The 21,533-nt window shown below is 39.7% G+C and overlaps 1 protein-coding gene across 2 annotated transcripts; it reads right to left on the minus strand.

The window, feature by feature from the left end:
- Positions 1 to 13,797: 13,797 nt before the first annotated feature.
- LOC307022983 (mitogen-activated protein kinase 12-like) lies at positions 13,798 to 20,151 on the minus strand. 2 transcript variants are annotated; one of them, XM_079655934.1, is made up of 12 exons: positions 19,062 to 20,151; positions 18,115 to 18,244; positions 17,839 to 17,897; positions 17,647 to 17,758; positions 16,867 to 16,896; positions 16,373 to 16,420; positions 16,175 to 16,289; positions 15,998 to 16,069; positions 15,233 to 15,312; positions 14,905 to 14,983; positions 14,645 to 14,818; positions 13,798 to 14,049 (listed from the first exon to the last, which is right to left on the minus strand). In XM_079655934.1, the coding sequence occupies exons 1-12, from the start codon at positions 19,295 to 19,297 to the stop codon at positions 13,985 to 13,987; spliced, it is 1,200 nt and encodes a 399-aa protein (XP_079512060.1). In that variant the 5' UTR covers positions 19,298 to 20,151; the 3' UTR covers positions 13,798 to 13,984. The 2 variants fall into 2 exon arrangements, with proteins under 2 accessions (XP_079512060.1, XP_079512061.1); XM_079655935.1 differs by having other exon boundaries at positions 18,982 to 19,245.
- Positions 20,152 to 21,533: the final 1,382 nt, after the last annotated feature.

Raw genomic sequence — 21,533 nt, forward strand, 5'->3', positions numbered from 1 at the left:
CATTTGACATCTTTGAATAAACATTTTTCAGACACCCTAGCAGAGGGCGTACTCTGAGAATAATTTTAAAATGATCAGTATTTAACTGCAGAAATGCAGATTGACGAGCAGATGGAGATCAGGAGGGTCTCTTACCTGCCAGGCAGGTGAGCAGGAGCAGGCAGGCGGAGAGCGGATCCATGATGCTGCACACTTAGCGACTGTCCACACACCTTTCACCTCACACACTCTTATAGTTCATTGTGGAAGAGGTCATGCCCACTGTTATCACGCGCCCTTTCAAACACGGACAACAAATGAGCGAATGTTACGGGCAGAGGTGTGCAGGTTATCAGCTGCCTCTATTCTCCGCTCAGGGTGTGTGATCTTGTGGTTTTGTCTTCTGTGGCCTGTGGTTTCTTTTGTCCCTGTACACTTGGTTCAGGTCAGATAATGTTGTTCTGTCTGTTTTTCATATCTGCCTGCGCCACAGGCCCTGCAGATGTAAAGATTCTAAACTCAATTTATCACAGCATCTTGATAGAGTACAAGTCCAGCTGCCTGCCAGATCTGATATGTGTTGGTGTTTTATTGTGTGGTTATGTTAATGTATTTACTTTTTTACTAACACCACTAACGGTTTTGTCTTTTTGTTGATTTGATTGTAACATATTGCATTTTCTGTTTCACAAAATAAAGATAATTTATGAAAACTATGCAAAAAATCTAAACCAGCATTAATGATTTCTGGCCATTTCAGGGAAGGTTCATATACATAATAGAAAGTGGTGTTTCTCGATAAAGGTCCACCGTCACTCTCTTTTGAATTCGTATTTGATTTTATTCTAACTGAAAAGGTCATCCCCTGCCCTCTATATTAAAAAACCACAAGAACAGAGTAAACTTTGACCTGGATGTGTCCCAGACTAGTCTCTAAGACGTTAGAAGAGGTTTGAGCTTTCCAAGATGAAACGCTTTCATTTGATTAACATTTCAATCATCATTAACGATGACATTTGTATTGCCTTCTCTCCAATCCCCATCAAAGTCAGTGTCAGTGATGTAAAGCAAAGCTTAAATGGCTTGCGTGTGATTTTTCTGTGTTTGTTTGTGGACTGATATAACCTCTGGGTGTGTCCTCTTACTGTAACTGCTGTTTGCTAACATAAGATTGCAGATTGTATCTGAAGTATGGGGAAATATTGAATTGAACTCCCATGTAAATTGCAATTTACTGATAACACATTTTAAAAGAATTAACCATGGGAGAGTTAACATTATAAATGCTTTTTAACCCTTGTGCCTCAAGTTTACGAGCTTGTATGTCCAAACGTTTAAGACAAGGACAAACATGTACACTTCAAAAACCCGCCTTAATATGATATATGAATTAAAGACAAAAAAAGCCCCGATCATTTCTGTCAAAAATACATTCCTTATCAGAATTGTAACCTTTTACATGCTACTTTATTTACATAACACCCCTGTTGTTTTCTTTCATCAAAATGTATGACTGCATTGTATTCTTTCTGTATAACAGATGATTTTTGAGGTAACCAAATGATTAGCAAAAACATTTGAACGTTTTGCATCATGTGAAAATGGCTTGATCTGAAGGAACATTGTAATAAAACAATGTAGAATAATCTATTGGAAGCCTGCAATGGCTAGGGGATCAAAGTTTAGTGGGTTTTTACTTGAACATTTTCACCTGGTCCCTGTCAACACACTTGATTATACACCTATTATACTGTAGGAGCTGAGGTGGAACAGAACAAAACCACACACTCTTGGCAAAATGTATGAATAAACACAAATGAATGAACAACTACAAAAGGCAAACAAGTCCAGAATGAGTTACATTCACTCGATCTGGTTAGAAATGAGTTTAGTGGTTTAGAAAAGGTACTTTACTTCATTCATCATTCATTAACATTAGCAGGAGAGAACTCTTTAAAGTAGAGACACTACATACTGATATAAACCAGAACATCAGCAGGAGAGGACTCTTTAAAGTAGAGACACTACATACACACATGAACATCAGCAGGAGAGGACTCTTTAAAGTGGACACACTACATACTGATATACACCTGAACATCAGCAGGAGAGGACTCTTTAAAGTAGAGACACTACATACTGATATACACCTGAACATCAGCAGGAGAGGACTCTTTAAAGTAGAGACACTACATACTGATATACAGTACAGCTGAACATCAGCAGGAGAGGACTCTTTAAAGTAGAGACACTACATCCTGATATACCCCTGAATATCAGCAGGAGAGGACTCTTTAAAGTAAATACACTACATACTGACATACACCTGAACATCAGCAGGAGATGACTCTTTAAAGTAGAGACACTACACACTCATATACACCTGAACATCAGCAGGAGAGGACTCTTTACAGTAGAGACACTACATCCTGATATAAACCTGAACATCAGCAGGAGAGGACTCTTTAAAGTAGAGACACTACATATACCTGAACATCAGCAGGAGAGGACTCTTTAAAGTAGAGACACTACATCCTGATATACACCTGAACATCAGCAGGAGAGGACTCTTTAAAGTAGAGACACTACATACTGATATACACCTGAACATCAGCAGGAGAGGACTCTTTAAAGTAGAGACACTACATACTGATATACAGTACAGCTGAACATCAGCAGGAGAGGACTCTTTAAAGTAGAGACACTACATCCTGATATACCCCTGAATATCAGCAGGAGAGGACTCTTTAAAGTAAATACACTACATACTGACATACACCTGAACATCAGCAGGAGATGACTCTTTAAAGTAGAGACACTACACACTCATATACACCTGAACATCAGCAGGAGAGGACTCTTTACAGTAGAGACACTACATCCTGATATAAACCTGAACATCAGCAGGAGAGGACTCTTTAAAGTAGAGACACTACATATACCTGAACATCAGCAGGAGAGGACTCTTTAAAGTAGAGACACTACATCCTGATATACACCTGAACATCAGCAGGAGAGGATTCTTTAAAGTAGATACACTACATATACCTGAACATCAGCAGGAGATTACTCTTTAAAGTAGATACACTACATATACCTGAACATCAGCAGGAGAGGACTCTTTAAAGTAGAGACACTACATCCTGATATACACCTGAACATCAGCCGGAGAGGACTGTTTAAAGTACATACACTACATACATATATACACCTGAGCATCAGCAGGAGAGGACTCTTTAAAGTAGATACACTACATATACCTGAACATCAGCAGGAGAGGACTCTTTAAAGTAGAGACACTACATCCTGATATACACCTGAACATCAGCAGGAGGGGACTCTTTAAAGTACATACACTACATACTGATATACACCTGAACATCAGCAGGAGATGTCTCTTTAAGACACTACATACTGATATACACCTGAGCATCAGCAGGAGAGGACTCTTTAAAGTAGAGACACTACATCCTGATATACACCTGAACATCAGCAGGAGATGACTCTTTAAAGTAGAGACACTACATACTGGTATACACTTGGGCCCAGGAGTTCAAAACTTTTAATCCCTATCTGATCAAATCAGATTTGGATTTTGGGGAGTTCAAAACCAAAAAAACAGGATTAGGATGACTTTGATATCCGATCAGATCAGGAAATCCAATCCAAGCTTTAATCTGGATTGAATCTTCAAAATGGGTAGTTCAAACCGACAACACAGGATTGGGATCAGTTTGATCCCAAAAAACTGGATTATCCTGATCCCACCAAAGGGGTGGATTTCCAGTGGATTACCAGAGCAAAATGTACTGTACAATTTATTTAAAAATATGTTTCAATTTAAATAAGATGGCAAAATTTGTTAACTGAAATAATACACAATTTTTAGCCTTCATGGGAAATACATTTTATTTTTTCCATTTTTGCTCACGTTTGTGGTGGCCTATTTTGTTTTTAACCAAATGTTGATGACATAAATGTTTATGCTCATAAAAGTATCACAGCAAAGATTGTCAATCACAAATGTAATTTAGATTAAAGTAAAAATATCTTCAACAAAAAAAAAGTCCATCATCTGTCATCACCTTTCAAATAAAAAATGTAATTAAACATTATAGATGTCTCTGCAATGTGGTCTCTTGTCTTCCTTGTATTATTTTTCATGTCCACTAGATGGCGATCGTTAGGATTAAAGCACTGAAATTCAGGATCTAGTCATCTTGATTCAGATTAAAAGTTTTGAACTCCTGGGCCCAGGAGTTCAAAACTTTTAATCTCAATCAGATCCGATCCAATTTTGAAATCCCATTTTTTGTTATCCAGGATCAGACAAATCGGCCAGATTTTGTCCTTGGAGTTCAAAGCAATTCAGGATAGGATCAGCCTGTTCCAGATTACGATTTTTCAAGATGACTAGATCCTGAATATCAGTGCTTTAATCCTACCGATCACCATCTAGTGGACATGAAAAATAATACAAGGAAGACAAGAGAACACATTGCAGAGACATCTATAATGTTTAATTATATTTTTTTATTTGAAAGGTGATGACAGATGATGGACTTTTTTTTTGTTGAAGATATTTTTACTTTAATCTAAGTTACATTTGTGATTGACAATCTTTGCTGTGATACTTTTATGAGCATAAACATTTATGTCATCAACATTTGGTTGAAAACATAATAGGCCATCACAAACGTGAGCAAAAATGGAAAAAATAAAATGTATTTCCCATGAAGGCTAAAAATTGTGTATTATTTCAGTTAACAAACTTTGCCATCTTATTTAAATTGAAACATATTTTTAAATAAATTGTACAGTACATTTTGCTCTGGTAATCCACTGGAAATCCACCCCTTTGGTGGGATCAGGATAATCCAGTTTTTTGGGATCAAACTGATCCCAATCCTGTGTTGTCGGTTTGAACTACCCATTTTGAAGATTTGATCCAGATTAAAGCTTGGATTGGATTTCCTGATTTGATCGGATTGGTTTTGAACTCCCCAAAATCCAAATCTGATCTGATTAGATAGGGATTAAAAGTTTTGAACTCCTGGGCCCAGGAGATTACTCTTTAAAGTAGAGACACTACATACTGATATACACATGAACATCAGCAGGAGAGGACTATTTCAAGTAGAGACACTACATACTGATATACACCTGAACATCAGCAGGAGATGACTCTTTAAAGTAGAGACACTACATACTGATATACACCTGAACATCAGCAGGAGAGGACTATTTCAAGTAGAGACACTACATACTGATATACACCTGAACATCAGCAGGAGATGACTCTTTAAAGTAGATACACTACATATTGATATACACCTGAACATCAGCAGGAGAAGACTCTTTAAAGTAGAGACACTACATACTGATATACACCTGAACATCAGCAGGAGAGGACTCTTTAAAGTAGAGACACTACATACTGATATACACTTGAACATCAGCAGGAGAGGACTCTTTAAAGTAGAGACACTACTTACTGATATACACCTGAACATCAGCAGGAGATGACTCTTTAAAGTAGAGACACTACATACTGATATACACCTAAACATCAGCAGGAGATGACTCTTTAAAGTAGAGACACTACATACTGATATATACCTGAACATCATATAGGGCTGCTCAATTAATCATATTTTAATCGCAATTACGATTTCGGCTTGCAACGATTATGAAAACAACATAATCGAAATGAAAGGAATATTTATTTCTTTTTTTTAAATTATTTTGTATTATTTTGTATTGGTTTTTCAGTTGAATTATACTTAAAGTGGACCTATCATGCTATATTTGAATAATATAGTGTAGGACCATATCTATATAATGCATATTTATACTTTTTATTTTTCAAAATACCAAAAAGATCATGCATTTTAGCCATTCCTCATTTCGCTCAATTTAGCACTGTCTTTGCATGGGCTGATTCTGTGAGAACAGCACCATCTACAGACCTGGCATATGTACTACAGCGTCTCCAGCGCTTTCGAACGGCAATGTCCGTGGCTGTCTCCTCCTGATTGGTGGAGTTGGCCCAATAGCCGTAGCGACACTTCTGTGACGTCATAGAAGTGATCAAATCTGGATCAGTCTGTATCACCCCATACACCAAGACACCAAGACCAAGGCACCCCACACCAAGTTAAATCATCCCCCATAACAAGCATCACCTTCTCCGACCAGGACCTTCCCCTCTCATCAGTTGTCACCAACCTGGGCGTCAAAATGGACCCCTGCCTCAACTATGAGACCCACATCAAACACCTCTGCAAAACATCCTTCTTCCACCTTAGAAATATAGCTAAACTCCGCCCCACCCTCACTCTTCCTGACGCCGAAAAGTTGGTCCACGCCTTTGTCTCATCCAGGTTGGACTACTGTAATGCACTTCTCGTCGTGATCCCTAGCAAGAGCATTCAAAAGCTCCAATACGTACAGAACAGCGCTGCTAGGATCCTGACGAGAGTGCGCAAATACGAGCACATCACCCCCATTCTCAAATCACTGCACTGGCTTCCCATCACCTCCCGGACAGAATTCAAAATCACCCTGTTAACACACCAGTGTATCCATGGAAATGCCCCCCCCCCCTACCTCAAGGAATTGATTGAACCACAAACCGCCACCCGCAGCCTCCGCTCGGGAAATACTAACAAGCTGAAGGAACGGCACACCAACCTCCGCATTATGGGAGATCGAGCTTTCTGTGCAGCTGCCCCCCGGCTGTGGAACTCCCTCCCAGACCATCTCAGAGCTCCTCAACCTGTGAACACTTTTAAGAGAGCACTAAAAACCTACCATTTTAACAAAGCATTTGGTTAGCTTTTTAAGCCGGTTTTAATAACCCTGCCTCTCCTTTTTAAAACGTGTTTTTAAACTTGTTTTTTAACCTGTTTATATATTTTGACTCTTGCAAATGGTTTTCTTTATCTTTTTGTATTATGTACTGTAGCACTTTGAGGTTTGTTTCAAATGTAAAGTGCAATACAAATAAAATGTATTATTATTATTATGATCAGATCCGTTGCAGCCCCTTTTTAAGAGATTTGGGTATGGAGGAAAAGTTCTGTTTTCTGACACTTGGTGAGTTCCCTGGAACACCGGGGACACATATTCATGTATAAAAGACGTACAAAAGTGCATTTTGCTTGATAGGTCACCTTTAAAGTTCAGGGTAATCAACTGTTAAAAACAGACTGTTCACATTTATTTTTTCAATAAATGGATGTATTCAAAGTAAATGGATAATCGTTTTTTAATAATCGTGATATCAATTATTGACCCAAATAATCGAGATTATGATTTTTGCCATAATCGAGCAGCCCTACTTTAAAGTAGAGACACTCCATACTGATACTGTGTCTGCTACTTCCAGAATGTACACCACTACACATACTGGCATTTAGGGGCGCCGCCAGGGATTTTGGGCCACATGAAAAGATATCACATTGGTTACTTAAACATTTTTTTCTTAATGTTTTTAAATTGTTTGGGCCCCTGTCAGTCACGGGCCCTTAGAACTGTCCTAACTTTTCACCCCCTTACCTAGTGGTAAATATATTTATAAGTCAACACATTTATGTATTCATTTTTTCTTTGTTTATTCAGTCAACCAACACAGGTGAAAAGAGACAAGTTGGGGTGGCGTGACAGGATGATCAAGGGAGAAACATCCACACAGAGAACATGTCTGATCATGGGCTCTGGGCTGTGTGCATGAGAGAAGTCTGGTTTGTAGGATTTTTGAGTGTGTGCGTGGTGATACAAGCGTAGAGAGGCATAGGGGGGAGCAGTTTAAAGTCAACACGCTGACATCACATGTTCAATGCACACTTTGATTTTGAAGTGCTTTTCCAAGCCTCTCACCAGGAAGTGCAAACAGGGTTGGACCTACAGTCAACATGCGACACAGATGAAAAAGAACAGTATGCAGTGTGAGTCAACCAATCTCCAGTATACCTGACAAATGAATTCACAGAGAGAAGGACGTCTCAGACAGAGACACAGAAACACAATGAGTCTTTATGATGTGAGAGCAATAAGTCTATAAATGCTATTATATCTAAAATAATTTTACCAAATGATAGGAAATAGAATACAACTGCTAAGTCCCATCCTGTTCATTTCTCCCCCCTTACTTTGGTGTTCCCCGTCTGTTTGAACTGCTCTTACATTAACACAAAAAACATTAATCATCACCACATTTTATTGAACAACTTTTTAAGCTGTAAACAATATCTTAGACGACTGGTTTACTTTAATAACTGTAGTGAGAAGACACTGAAAATGTATTCTAAAATTAGCATGGTTGTTGGTGTGTGTGTGTGTGTGTGTGTGTGTGTGTGTGTGTGTGTGTGTGTGTGTGTGTGTGTGCGGGTGCGTGTGTGTGTGTGTGTGTGTGTGTGTGTGTGTGTGTGTGTGTGTGTGTGTGTGTGTGTGTACTACCTGATGGATGAATATAATGTAGAGTTACCCATTTATTTCCTATGGCGGCCAACTTGTTATAAAGTTGAGTAAAACCTCAAAATGCAATGGAAGTGGTGATCAGCAACTTTATATCCTCAAATACCACTGTGGAGGATATCAATAGACCTTGAAGAGATCAAATGTAAAACACAATATTTATGATTGATGAAAGTAGAATATCGGTCAAATTGGGCCAGAACACGACAGAAGGGTTATGAAAAGCATTTCAAAATGTAAAACATTCAAAAACGTCCTTGGTTGCTTGGATAATTGTCAATTGCTATAGCAGTGAGCTCCCATAGTGCAGTGCGGTCACAGTGTGCACAGCAGAGAGGATGAGGGCCAGCAGCACAGAGCTCTCCTCAGGACGAGAGGACAGGCTGCGGAACGACCCTGTAGACAAGGACAAGAACCAGGTGGAGTACAGGGTTAGTCTGATGTGAGGTGCACTGAAGAAACTGAAACATTGACTTCAATTAAATGTATTATGTCAACAGATTTCACATAACGTTATTAGGTTAGTTGAAAGCAATAACATTAAGTTTAATAAAAAAGAATAGGTTCAACTTAAAGTTATTGCTTTCTACTAACCTAATACAGTTAGGTGAAATCGGTTGATAATACATTTAATTAAAGTCAACGTTTCAGTTTGTTCAGTGTGCAAGGCAAGGCAAGATTATTTATATAGCACCTTTCAACACAAGGCAATTCAAACTTCTTTACAGAAATGAAAGACATTAAGAGCATTAAGGAATACGTTATGAAATAGCATTTAACAGTCTTTAAAAAGCAAAGAGAATAAAAAAAAAACATAAAACAAGCTAATGTAAAAAATACAGTGCAGAGTAAGATATGAATAGTTAAATAAAAATCAGCAGCATGTTTCTGGGAGTTTGTTCCAGATATTTGGAGCATAATAACTAAACGCTGCTTCTCCATGTTTAGTTCTGACTCTGGGGACAGAGAGCTGACCAGTCCCTGAAGACCTGAGAGATCTGGATGGTTCATAATTTAGCAAGAGGTCAGAAATGTATTTTGGGCCTAAACCATTCAAAGTTTTATAAACAGCAGCAGTATTTTGAAATCTATTCTTTGACACACAGGAAGCCAGTGTAAAGACTTCAGAACAGGAGCGATGTGATCCACTTTCTTAGCGTTAGTGAGGAACCAGAGTAAAGACTTCAGAACAGGAGTGATGTGATCCTCTTTCTTAGTGTTAGTGAGGACTCGAGCAGCAGCGTTCTGAATCAGCTGCAGCTTTCTAATAGATTTTTTATTGAGACCTGTAAAGACACCATTACAGTAGTCGAGTCCACTGAAGATAAAAGCATGGAGTAATTGTATTAATGTGACTGTTGAAATTCACCTAGATTTCTGGCTTTATCTGTTGTTTTGAACATTGCCGACTGAAGCTCTGACTTTTATACATTCCTCCTTGGCTCCAAAAACAATTACCTCAGTTTTATCTTTGTTTGATTGAAGAAAGTTGGGTCAGATTAAATCTACAGTACCTGATATGTGTATAGTTTTTGTGACTGTAGCTTTCTTCATTGAAGCCGTGTTTTGCGCCTCACACTTGAGAGTGACAGATTTGAGGGGATGATCCACGGTCACCTCCATCACATTGCCCCTCACAGTCTGACTGTTGACAGACGACACGTAGCGGCAGGAAGGCAGGCATTCAGCAGAGCACACAAACTGCCGCTTCTCTGAAATAGATATCACGTCTGGACCGATGATCTGAATCTCCGAGGGACCATCTGAGGGAAATGTAGCGGGGATAGATCAGAGAATGCTTGATTTACATTTAGACTTGTTCATCTTTGATTATTTAATATTAGTGGAAATGCGTTTTACCCAGGTAAAGGACCTTAAACTAGCAAATCCGTATCCTTGACTTACATGTAACCGTTATGTTTTGGGTAGCAGCGACGAAAAGCCCAGACACACTGTTGGTGGCTTTGCAGACAAGAGTTTTGGACTTGTCCATCTCCTGAGGAGTGATAGAAAGTACATTTCCTTGCCCACCTATCCACGGGCCTACATCTGTCTTCCAGGCATACGTACAAGATGGCCGACACCGGGCATTGCAGCTGTAGGTGTGGCTCACCGATGGGTGCAGCCAACTGGGGCCTGTGATGGAAACATTGGCCGGTCCTTCTGAGGGGAGAAAGACAGATGTGAGTATTTAAAATGTTCTATTGTTCATTGATTTTTGACATATTCAAATTCATGTGTTGAAGTGTGGGGCAACACATATATGGTTAACTTAAAACCTTTATTAACAATACAGAACAAAGCAGTGAGATTTTGCATTATGCACATCCCAGAGAACACACTGTTTATTGAGTCAAGGCTGTTAATACTTGAATGATTGAATTGAATTACAGACTTCATTAGTTGGGCATAAAGCAAGAAACAGAAAACTGCCAGAAAATATACAAAACAAATGTGTTTAAACTCCAAAGGTCAAGGATGTGTAACTTTAAGCCTCAATTTGCCTCAGTTTGCACTTTAAAGTACCTAATGATTTAAAGGGCTTCATGGACATCTTTAGGATGAATGTATAAAGACAGAATAATTAAGTTTCTCTGATGGTAGATTGTTGTGTTGACTTTTCATCGTGCTTTTGGTTTCATGTTACTATACGTATTAGATAGCAACTGTGATTGAAAGACCATCTATTTCTGAGTAAGGGGTACAATAAGACTTTCTTCTCTGCTTAAATGTACATGTTTTGTTTTATGATAATTGCCATGAGTGGAATAAACCAGGACAAAAATAAAGAACAGAACAGAAGTGGTAGATATAAGTCAAACCTTCAGGGTTGAAAAAAAAATCAACTATCTCTTACCTAACACTTGCAGTTTCTTGGTTGCATTGGCAGACCCCCCTCTCCCGTCTTCTGCTGCGGTGCATGTGACCGTTAGGACCCCCACCCAACTGCTCACAGTGAAGGCCAGCACGCTGCCCTGGCCCTGGGCCCTCTGATTGTCCACAGACATGGAGAAGGTGCATGCCTTGCAGTTGGAAAGACACTGAACGCTGCTTGGCACTCCCACTGTCACGTAGTCCGGACCCACGATCGCACAGCTGATTTCCACTCCTGAAAATGTTAACACTCAGTTATCAGTGTGTGTGTGTGTGTGTGTGTGTGTGTGTGTGTGTGTGTGTGTGTGTGTGTGTGTGTGTGTGTGTGTGTGTGTGTGTGTGTGTGTGTGTGTGTGTGTGTGTCTGTTAAGGAAAAATTGGTCTTTGAAATCAATAAATTATGCCCTTTTTCCAAATGTGGTTGTATTGCTTGCTGTATATTTAAATTGACCTCCAACATTATAAAGTGGACGTGGAATTCTTCGGGATGATTCCGCACCTCTTTATCAGGACACAATCTGTTCTCTTTAAACCTTCTCAGGATCGAATGAACAATATCTTATTTATTTATCCACTTTAACAAAATTAGAAGGCCAAAAACAACATTATTCCTGGCTGACACTTGATGTCTAGAACTGCAAAGTTTTGCTCCCTAATGAAATGATAAAAGAGGTCAGAATCAGAGTGCAAGTTTCTGTCATGATGGTTGTTGTCCGACTTAAGTGTAAAGGCCTTGAAGTGTGAAGGGACGGTGTTTCACTTTTTTTTTTACAGATATCTTACTAAAATGAAGAGGAAATTAAATGTTAAGTATCTGGACATAAAAATGTTAACAGATAAGATTAATATAAGTCGTATTGTTTATTTGAATGTAAAAATCACTTACTATTATCGTCATCACCTAGTTCAGGGTCCTCCCCGTCTGCGGACAGTCCCGGCTGAAGAACTACGGTCAATACAACATATTCCATTGTCAGCTAAACATTAGTTTTATGAACCAAAGTTTATTCTTGGCCTTGAAAATACTATTTTAACATCCATCCCAACTTAAGAGTAGAAGTTGGAGCTCCATTGTATCACTTTATTCTTCATTGTTTAAAGCAGTGTGTGAGTTGGACTGTTATAATTTTTGAGGTCAAGAGGAATGTTTGATAATTGATTTTAAGCAAATGCGGACACAATACATAAAAGTGCTGCGGATCAAATCAGCTACCTTGCAAGTCAACAGATTAATCTGGGTTGAGCCAGTATTACACATCAGCAGAAAAGGATGTCATATGGTTAGTTGTTGAAACGCTCAGAAATCTCTCAACTATTGGCTGAATAACTATTTAAAGAGGATCATTTGCAATTAAATATGGTAAATCCATAAGTGATAAAAACACACCAGGCTCAGTTTACCCTCTGCTGCTGCCTCACATGGTCTGACATGAACACAAGCTTACTGTGGCTAATGTTAGCACATCTTACAGGCTGTGTTACTGACAGTATTCAGTCGGTTTGCTAACTTTTTGACTTTCAATGTACTTTTACATTATTCCATAATTGTCTCTTTTTCTCCAGGCTACAATTGCCACTGTTTGGCAAACTACATTATTAGATATACAAACAGCGTGAAGAGCAAAACCGAAATAGTATGAGTAAAAAGATGATGTAGTATGTTTACTATTTTTTAATTGTAAGAAGCATTTACTGTTGTAGCTGATGAAGGTGGAACTAACTGAAGAGTCTCCCCACTAAAAAAAAACGTTTTCCCAACTGCAAATTAAACCTGAATGCAGCACTCTGACACTGTACCAAAGGACTATATTTTTCATAAACAACAATAGATTTCTTTCAGAATGAAGATCCCTGTACTACCTGTCAGAAACAGCAGCATCAGCAGTCTGCAGTTATTCCAGTTTCCTCCCATTTCTTTAGATGTGTAGGTATGATCCATTGTCCCATAACAATCTGAAGTGTTTTGCTCCCAGGAAACAGTCCGCTCTAAAGTTAAAGTCAGTCAAAGTCGGCGGACAAACAGCTCTTATCAGAGAGAGCAGAAACATATTAATCACTCTTATGAAACTCCATTGATGTTAAAGAATGGCTGATCAGTTCCTTAGAATGTGACTCACAGTTTCACCCCAAGTTTTTGTAGATTTTTACATCCATTGAAAGGGTGAGTGGAGGATTACAGAGCAGCAGTGCTTTGGCTTCTGGCCTTGAGTCCATTTCAGCGTTTGAGTATATGTGGGACGGCCAATAATAATAATAATAATAATAATAATAATAATAATATACTTTATTTTATGCTTTAACATACAAACACACGGACAACAAGTGAATTCAAAAATTCAACTAAACATGAGAATACATAGTCAAAAACAGAACAAATAATAAAATAGAAATACATAGAATGAGAATAAATGAAAAATAAAATATGACTAAAAGTAGTATCACATAAAAGCAATTCAACTGAGCCAGTTAACAATTAAGCAAATCTCATTTATTGAGGAAAACAATTCAAACAAACTATCAATTAGTGCTACAAAATGTACCAAGATCAACAAGAAAATAATGGTGCAGGCGTGTATGTGTGAGTGTGTGTCATGTTGTGTGCACGTGCAAGTGTGTGTGTGTGTGTGTGTTTGTGTGTGTGTTGTGTGTGCTCTTAAAGTGCCGTCTCTCTGGAGTCCCTGGGCAGTCTGAAGGTCAGTATCTCTGTGAAGGTGTGACCTGCAGCACAGAGCAGAGTATTAAACATTTTCTCTTACAAATGCTTTTTCTCTTGTTCCACCTTCTGTGTATAATAATACGTGATAAATCATCAAGTACGTTCTGAGATCTTTAGTGACCTCTTCTGGCCAACAGCAGGTACTGTAAAAGGACGCTGTTTGTCTGAGGAAACGTCTGGCCCTCCAGCTGCGTATAAACAAGGGTGGGGAACCTGTTTCCTCTCAAGGGCCATTTCAATTTTTACAATATCCTCCGAGGGCCATATATAAATAATAAATGAACCTTCATATTTCCCCTAGCAATCTGAGGCTTCTGATTAAGGGATGCAACACAATCAATCAAACCCTATGGAGAGCTGTGTTGTAGGCTGTTTATTTTTCTTTTCGTAAAGCATATTCAAGTATCAAGTATAATTTACCTACTTTTGATTGATATTGCTAACTTATAACTTACCTTATGGTCACAATATACCTCTAGTGAAGGGCCTTTGTATGTTCTTCTGTATGTGGCCCTCAGTGAATAAAGTGTGGAGACCCCTGACATATCTAATATATGTACACTATGCTATCTTAACTAGCTTCTCCCACTCTCTTACGTTTCCACTGGTCCAACGGCAGGTCTGTGTTGTCCATGGTCTGATCGTAGGGCTGCGCCTCCGTCTCCTCCTCAGTGTCTCTGAACTCGCTGAAGAAAGGCAGATCCAGAGCCTGTGAGGCGCTCACCCTCTGCTCGGGGTCCAGGAGCAGCATCTTTTCCAACACACACACTGCTGTGGTCCAGAGATACATGTCGAGGTCAGCATGAGTTCAGTGCACACACACCAGGGTTTACTGTGGGACAAAGACCTTTACCTACCATTGGAGCTGGCTTTGGAGAAAATAGAGTGCAAGTCTTTCTTTGGCACTTTGGGTAGACTTCTGATGTAGTTTTTGGCCTGTGGAGAGAGGAAGTAGAGAGGAGGATGACCAATGTTGGTGTGCCAATAAATGTGTAACAGAGAAGTTAGATGTGGACAGGGTTCTGATGTGATGACACACAGACACTCTTCACGGACACTATGATGAAGTTCATAAAGGGTTACTTCCTCAAACTTATTGCACCAACATTTAAAATGAAGAGTCAGTGAGTGTGTTTGTATTGGGAGTTTTGGAATTCATCAGGGTAAACTCAGGGTACGACTCACATCTTGGCTCTGTAGCTTCACCACAAAGTCAGTAGCTGGGGTTCCTGTGATCTTCATGATTTCTCTGAGCTGGTCCAGATCTGGCAGTAGCTATGGTCAAGTGTAATCTTTTGCATGGATCTTTACCTTTCACATATTCAGTTTATAATGCTAGTTATAGAATACGATCAACATGTACGAACAGTGATAATATCTAAAAAGGTCATTAACTTGGACCCTATTTCCCCATGTTTTCTTGTTAGGAGACCAAATGGGGACGATAAACAATTAATTAAATAATTGGCACAGTATTGGATGTGCACTGTCAATGTACGTCCCCTAAAAGTGACCCAGACCGTCTCAGACTCTTGTTTTAGCTGTCAACAACAACAACAACAACAACATTAAGAGACCTACCCTACAGAATAATGATCAGTTTCTTTACCTTTAGCTTGGTACGGTCTGTTTGTTAATGTGTGTGATCAAGTGTTGCTCAAGGAGGAGTCTCATTCTCAAATCTAGTGAGAGCTGACTGAAAATAGGAGTGTTGGTGTTGTTGTTTGAATGTGTAAAGATGATAAATGCCACAGATAAATATTTTGCTGATTTCACCATGTGGATTAGGCCCAATCCTCTTGTGATATTTCAGATATGAATACATTGCAATTTCAACAATTCATCATTATTGTCTTGGACACAAATGCATGGGAAAATGGGGTCAAGGTAAAAAAATACCAAAGTTACTCTAAATAATGTATTGATTAAGTTTGACACATTTAAGGATACGATCACTTCCTTTGAACAGCGGCTTTCCCAGCAGCATCTCTGCCATGATACAACCTGCCGACCAGATGTCCACTGCAACAGAGAGCAAACGTCAGCCTTCTCTTTCAATCTGCTTTATAAAACATGTCTTTGTCTTTCAATGCACTCCTGTTGACACAACCTGTCAGGAGAGTTTACCAGTTTGTGTGTAGTGCATCCAGTTGAGGATGACCTCGGGCGCTCTGTACCAGCGCGTCACCACGTAGCCGGTCATCTCAGCGTCGGCCTGCCTCGCCAGGCCAAAATCAAGAATCTGAAGCCGGAGAATCAGAGCCATCCATGAAAACGTGAAGGTGTTTGGGATGCTCACATACAAACTGCTTTATGTGAACTTACCTTCAGCTCACAGTCTGGGTTAATGGCTAAGTTTCCAGGTTTCAGGTCCTGTGGGAAACACAAATGTGAGACAGAGGAGATCAGGGGAATTGTTGAAGTCACTGGAAGACAATGATCTGCATTTTTTTACCATGTTTTGAAGGAAGAATTAATATAATTTTATAATGAAATCCTTTAATTGTAATGATATTATTCAAGCTTTTTCATTAAATATCCACCATCAATTAAAGATATATAGGAATATTCCGATTTCTCAAGATGTATCCATCCTAATTTGACTGGTACTCCAATCTCTCCATGCAGTAAGCAGTTACCTGGGTGGGTAGGGTTATAAAGAGATGTAAATGACTTTTCAATGATCAAATTCAGCGTACCATTCTGTCTTGAAAATAGGAGCTCCCTGTGTGGGAATCAGAATGAATGGGACTAAGCATGAAAAAGAGCAACAGCCCCACCCCCACATTTCAGAGTCTGAAAGGTCAAAGTTCACTCACCCTGTGAATGATCCCTGCAGAGTGGATATACTGCGGAGAGAGGATACAAAGGCCACATAAGCAACTTCTCAGTGAGTTACTGACCAAAAAAAGTAAATGACCCTCACTTGTTTGTAATTCTTCATAAATAGTGCAGTGCCTGTTCAAGATGGCCGATTACGTGGCCGCATGTACTTTTTGTATTAAACGGCTTATACATACAACTTCACTCTTGTAACAGCACTCCCCTGGCTGCTGAGCAATGTAGCTGTCATGATATGGCTGACATAATCATGTCAACATCAATCATGACACGCCAGAGTCATTTTAATGCAAAAGCTTACACCAGACCCAACTGAACAATAAGCAGCCAACCACAGACCTTAGTTCACAGGTTTTTAGGGTACATTATATTTTCACTAAAAAGAACCACCATGGCAAGTAGGCCGAACTCGACCTAAACCCAAACATTATTTTGAACAGTGCATGACATCCTCTGCACACTGTGACAGTTAATATTGTATTGAGTAACACACAGCAAGCTGTACCCCTGTCTATACGTTACACAGGGTCAACATATCACACCACATAACATCTGTCTGTAGATCTCAGAGACAGCTCCACACTTCAGTCGTTATACACCCAGCAATTGAAGTAGATCAGATCAACAGCTTTTTAAGAAAAACAAAGCCCTAACTGACATGCATACATACACGCACGCACGCACGCACGCACGCACGCACGCACGCACGCACATTGATTGTAGAAGTAATGAGGGACATGCATTCAGCGTTGGTTCACCTTGAGTCCTCTCAGCATCTGATAGACCAGGAACTGCACTCTGTCCTCGGATAGTTTCTCCATCTTCATCAACTTTCCGAGGTCGGTTCCCATGAACGGCATCACCAGGTAACTGTGGACAAGGGAAGAGGACTTGTATCACTCCACTCGTCCTGTTTCATAATCAATGTTCAGGGGCTCACAGGAACTTACAAATCACGCAAGCGGTCCAATGCGATCTCAGCAGTGAAGACATCCAGCAGCCCAATAACCTGATCAGGAGGAATGAGGTCAACATCAAATCTGATTGAAATATAATGTATTCATGACTGTTTGGTTGTAATGAAACAAATAAACAGTTTTCCCCTTCAACCTGTCTAATATGCCTTTACATCACGCTGGAGTCCCTTCACCCCCACACTGAAGATGTTTTGTATAGCTTCAGATTACAGGTCCCTCTTTGTCTGTCAGTGTGAGGCACATTCTTACATTTTCGTGCTTCATGTGTTTGAGGAGTCGCAGCTCTCTGAACGCTCTTTTTGCAAACAGTTTGGACTGGAAGGGCCGGTGAAGTTTCTTGATGGCCACCTGTGCCCCCATCCGGCGGTCCCATGCTGAACTGAAATGAACAGACACAGGTTTATTATCAAAGACCGCTTCTGAACAGGTTACATTTGCAGGCATTTAAACATGTCCATACAGAAGTCCACAAGTGTAACTGGATCTAAATGAAGCAGTGCTTCGTTGATGACATAATTTACACTTGTTCCTTTCTTGCTGGGCTAAGTCACAAGGTCTGCCGTGGAAAAGCTCTGTTTTTGATGAAGACAATGTGGTGGTGCATTCTAAACACTTCAGTCGGGGTCTTCGACTTCCAACAATGAGACTGGGGGAGTTCTTTGTTGACCCTCATACATACAACACAATGCAGAGAGGCCCTGCAGAGCCAGCTGTGGAGAGACTGCTGACCAAAATATCACACACTGCTGCTGCAGGAATATTATAGAATGAATAGAATTTAAAGTATTTAAGTTATTATCTGAGGATAATAAGGTATTAAAGGTCATTACGTGATCTATGGTTATTTACTTTGGGTCAATTGTTTGTTTCTCATGCATTCGGAATAGGTTCAACGTTTCTTGTGATTTATGTATACAACTGGAAAATACTTAAAATAGCCTACTAATACACATAAAGTAGCTCTTGCCTCTTACCAATTGCAAAATAAAAAAATACAAATTATACATGTTTATAGAAAATAATTGCCTTAAGTCCAACATGGCATAAATAGTGGCTACAAATCAGCTGAGAGCAGCATTCCGTCAGTATTTCTCTGAGGCGCAAAGTTGAACTGACCACACGGTTCCATACGCGCCTGTTCCGACCTGCTTCAGGTCCCGGTACCTCTCCGGAGCCTCCCACACGGTTCTGTTTACCTCCTGCCGGTAGAATCCCGTCCTGGCCCGCATAGCCATACCGATTGGAGAGCTGAGGACAGGAGAGAGAGCACTGCTCCGGGGCGAGAGAGAAACAGGTTTAACTTCAACACGGAGAGATGCGCAGTCCGTCCCGCAGAGCACACACGCGCACACACGCGCGCGCACACACACACACACACACACACACACACACACACACACACACACACACACACACACACACACATTGTCATGGCTCCTGGGCGATATATGGGTGTGTCTACAATGTGGGGAATAAGCCAGAACACATCTGCCCAACCTATAAGGTCACACCCCCTAATACTCTGGCATGCATGTTTCTGTAATATGTCTGCATAGTACACACACTACCTGTACTTTGATCCTTTACTCAAGTAAAAGTAACACATTGTAAAAAATACTCTGTTACAAGTAAATTACCTGCATTCAAAATCGTACCTAAGTCAATCAATCAAAGTTAATTCATATAGCCCAGTATCACACATTCTATCCTTTATCTCAGTGGACTTTACTGCTTGTACAGAATATGAATACACGACACATCCTCTCTCCTTGGACCCTCACATCGGACAAGGAAACCCCTCCCAAAGAAACCCCGAAGTTAATGGGGAAATGGAGAAACCTTGGGGGGTGCAACAGAGGAGGATCCCTCTCCCAGGACGGACAGACGTGCAATAGATGTCTAATTAAAAGTATAAAAGTATCGGCATCAATGTACTTAAACAACCAAAAGTGAAACTGCTGTTATGCATAATGGCTTATTTCAGAATCATATAATAAATGACTGTATTCTGATTATTGATGCAATAATGTGTTCATCACAGATGGTAAAGTTGGAGCTAATGTTAATGACATAATTTACTGCTGCTGGATATATTATCCGCTAATTACTGGTCAATATTTATTTAGTAGTTGATATGTATATTTTGTATTGACTATAATAATTTGAAGTTGTAAATCAACTATACACTGTAAAATATTACCATGATTTCACAATATTTAGTTGTAATATTTTACAATAAATTACTGCTTTACCACTTTACAGTCTTTGCCTGTAATGTTCACAATTAAATACTGGCATTTTTAATTTCACAGTGAAATCAATACAGCCAGAGTTAATTACTGTGAATGTACAGGATAAATGATTACCAGGATTTCACAACATGTTACTGTATTATTTCACAGTAAAATACTGTATTCAGACCATCCTCTGTGATAACACAACAAATTACGTGATTTTCTTGCTTTTATCGCTTTTGCTTGCTTTAAATACTAATTTCTTTCTTTGGTGCAGGTTTTACTTAAATTGAAAAGGGGAGCGCTGCATCTGCCTTCAAATAAACGATGCAGCATATAAATCTATGTAAAATGTAAATTGTTGTCTTGGGTTATTGTTTTCAGCTGCTTCCATTAATCCTGAGACGGGCACGAAAGGCAATTTAAACCCCCATGTCAGCACATTCTTCAGAAAAAGTGTTGACTTCGAGTGGATATCTGTGTAGACATGTGTTAAGTGCTCCCCTCCTTGTTTTCTTTTCTGTCTCCCTGCTGCCCAGGTGCACCTGGTCTGCCCCTGGCTCCGCCTCTGCCCAGGTGCACCTGGTCTACCCCTGGCTCTGCCTCTGCCCAGGTGTTCCAAATTCCACTCAGCCGTGTATATATAAAGACTGAGAAGCTGGAGGAGAAGGATGTCTCGCCTATCCTAATGCCGGGAGACACTCTCCTTAGAATACCTCTTTGCCATTTTGAGCTGTAGGCCATATTTTTGCAGATGTGTTTTTTGTTTAGCCTGGTACTCCAGTTTTTGCGGCTTTATTTTGTTTCCCATATGGGTTTATATTTGACTTCTGGTTGGGGGGGAGCTCTGGGTCCTACAGTCCGTGGTGTGGCTGGCTCGGGTTCCCTCCTGTTTTTTCCTTTTGGCCAGTCCTCCAGACCTCTTTTTGTTTCCCGTTTCGCTTGTGAGAGCAAACGGCTGATTATCAATAAATGCTCGTTACCAAGTAGCGGTTATTGCGTGTATTCTTTCATGTTGCGGGTCTCAGCACAAGCCACTACCGCGGAGTAGAGGTTGGGGCCGTAACAACATGTCCAAGACACTGTGAAATGTACTTTGCACTTCAATGGAGTAATACAAACTTAAAATTGGCTTTTTTCTTTGTTGATTGAGCTGATTGAATTGTTTAGTTATGGTAAAATCACAGTTAACTAGTCAAATGTACAATATATTATCGTATTATTTACATTTGTATATTTACAGTAAATTACTGGCTAATGTGTTTCATTACTTCTACAGTAATAGTGTGAACATACAGGTAATTACTGTAATTTATGTACAGCAAGGCACCATAATACCACAGCTCTGTACTGCTATATCACAGTAATTCCATGGGCATGGCAACTGTAAAGTCACAGTATTTAGTTGTACTTTTATTCTAATTTACTGTATAT

The sequence above is a fragment of the Notothenia rossii genome, assembly GCF_949606895.1.
Source record: "Notothenia rossii genome assembly, chromosome: 10".
NCBI classification, from domain to species: domain Eukaryota; kingdom Metazoa; phylum Chordata; class Actinopteri; order Perciformes; family Nototheniidae; genus Notothenia; species Notothenia rossii.

Coding starts and splice junctions, on each gene's coding strand:
- LOC307022983 (XM_079655934.1), bottom strand. CDS start 19,297: ATGACAATGTGTGTGTGTGTGTGTGTGTGTGTGTGTGTGTGTGTGTGT. Junction 15,313..15,997: donor GCTGTTCAAAGGAAGTGATC/GTATCCTTAAAT, acceptor AGCTACTGCCAG/ATCTGGACCAGCTCAGAGAA. Junction 14,984..15,232: donor TGAAGCTACAGAGCCAAGAT/GTGAGTCGTACC, acceptor CTCTCTCCACAG/GCCAAAAACTACATCAGAAG.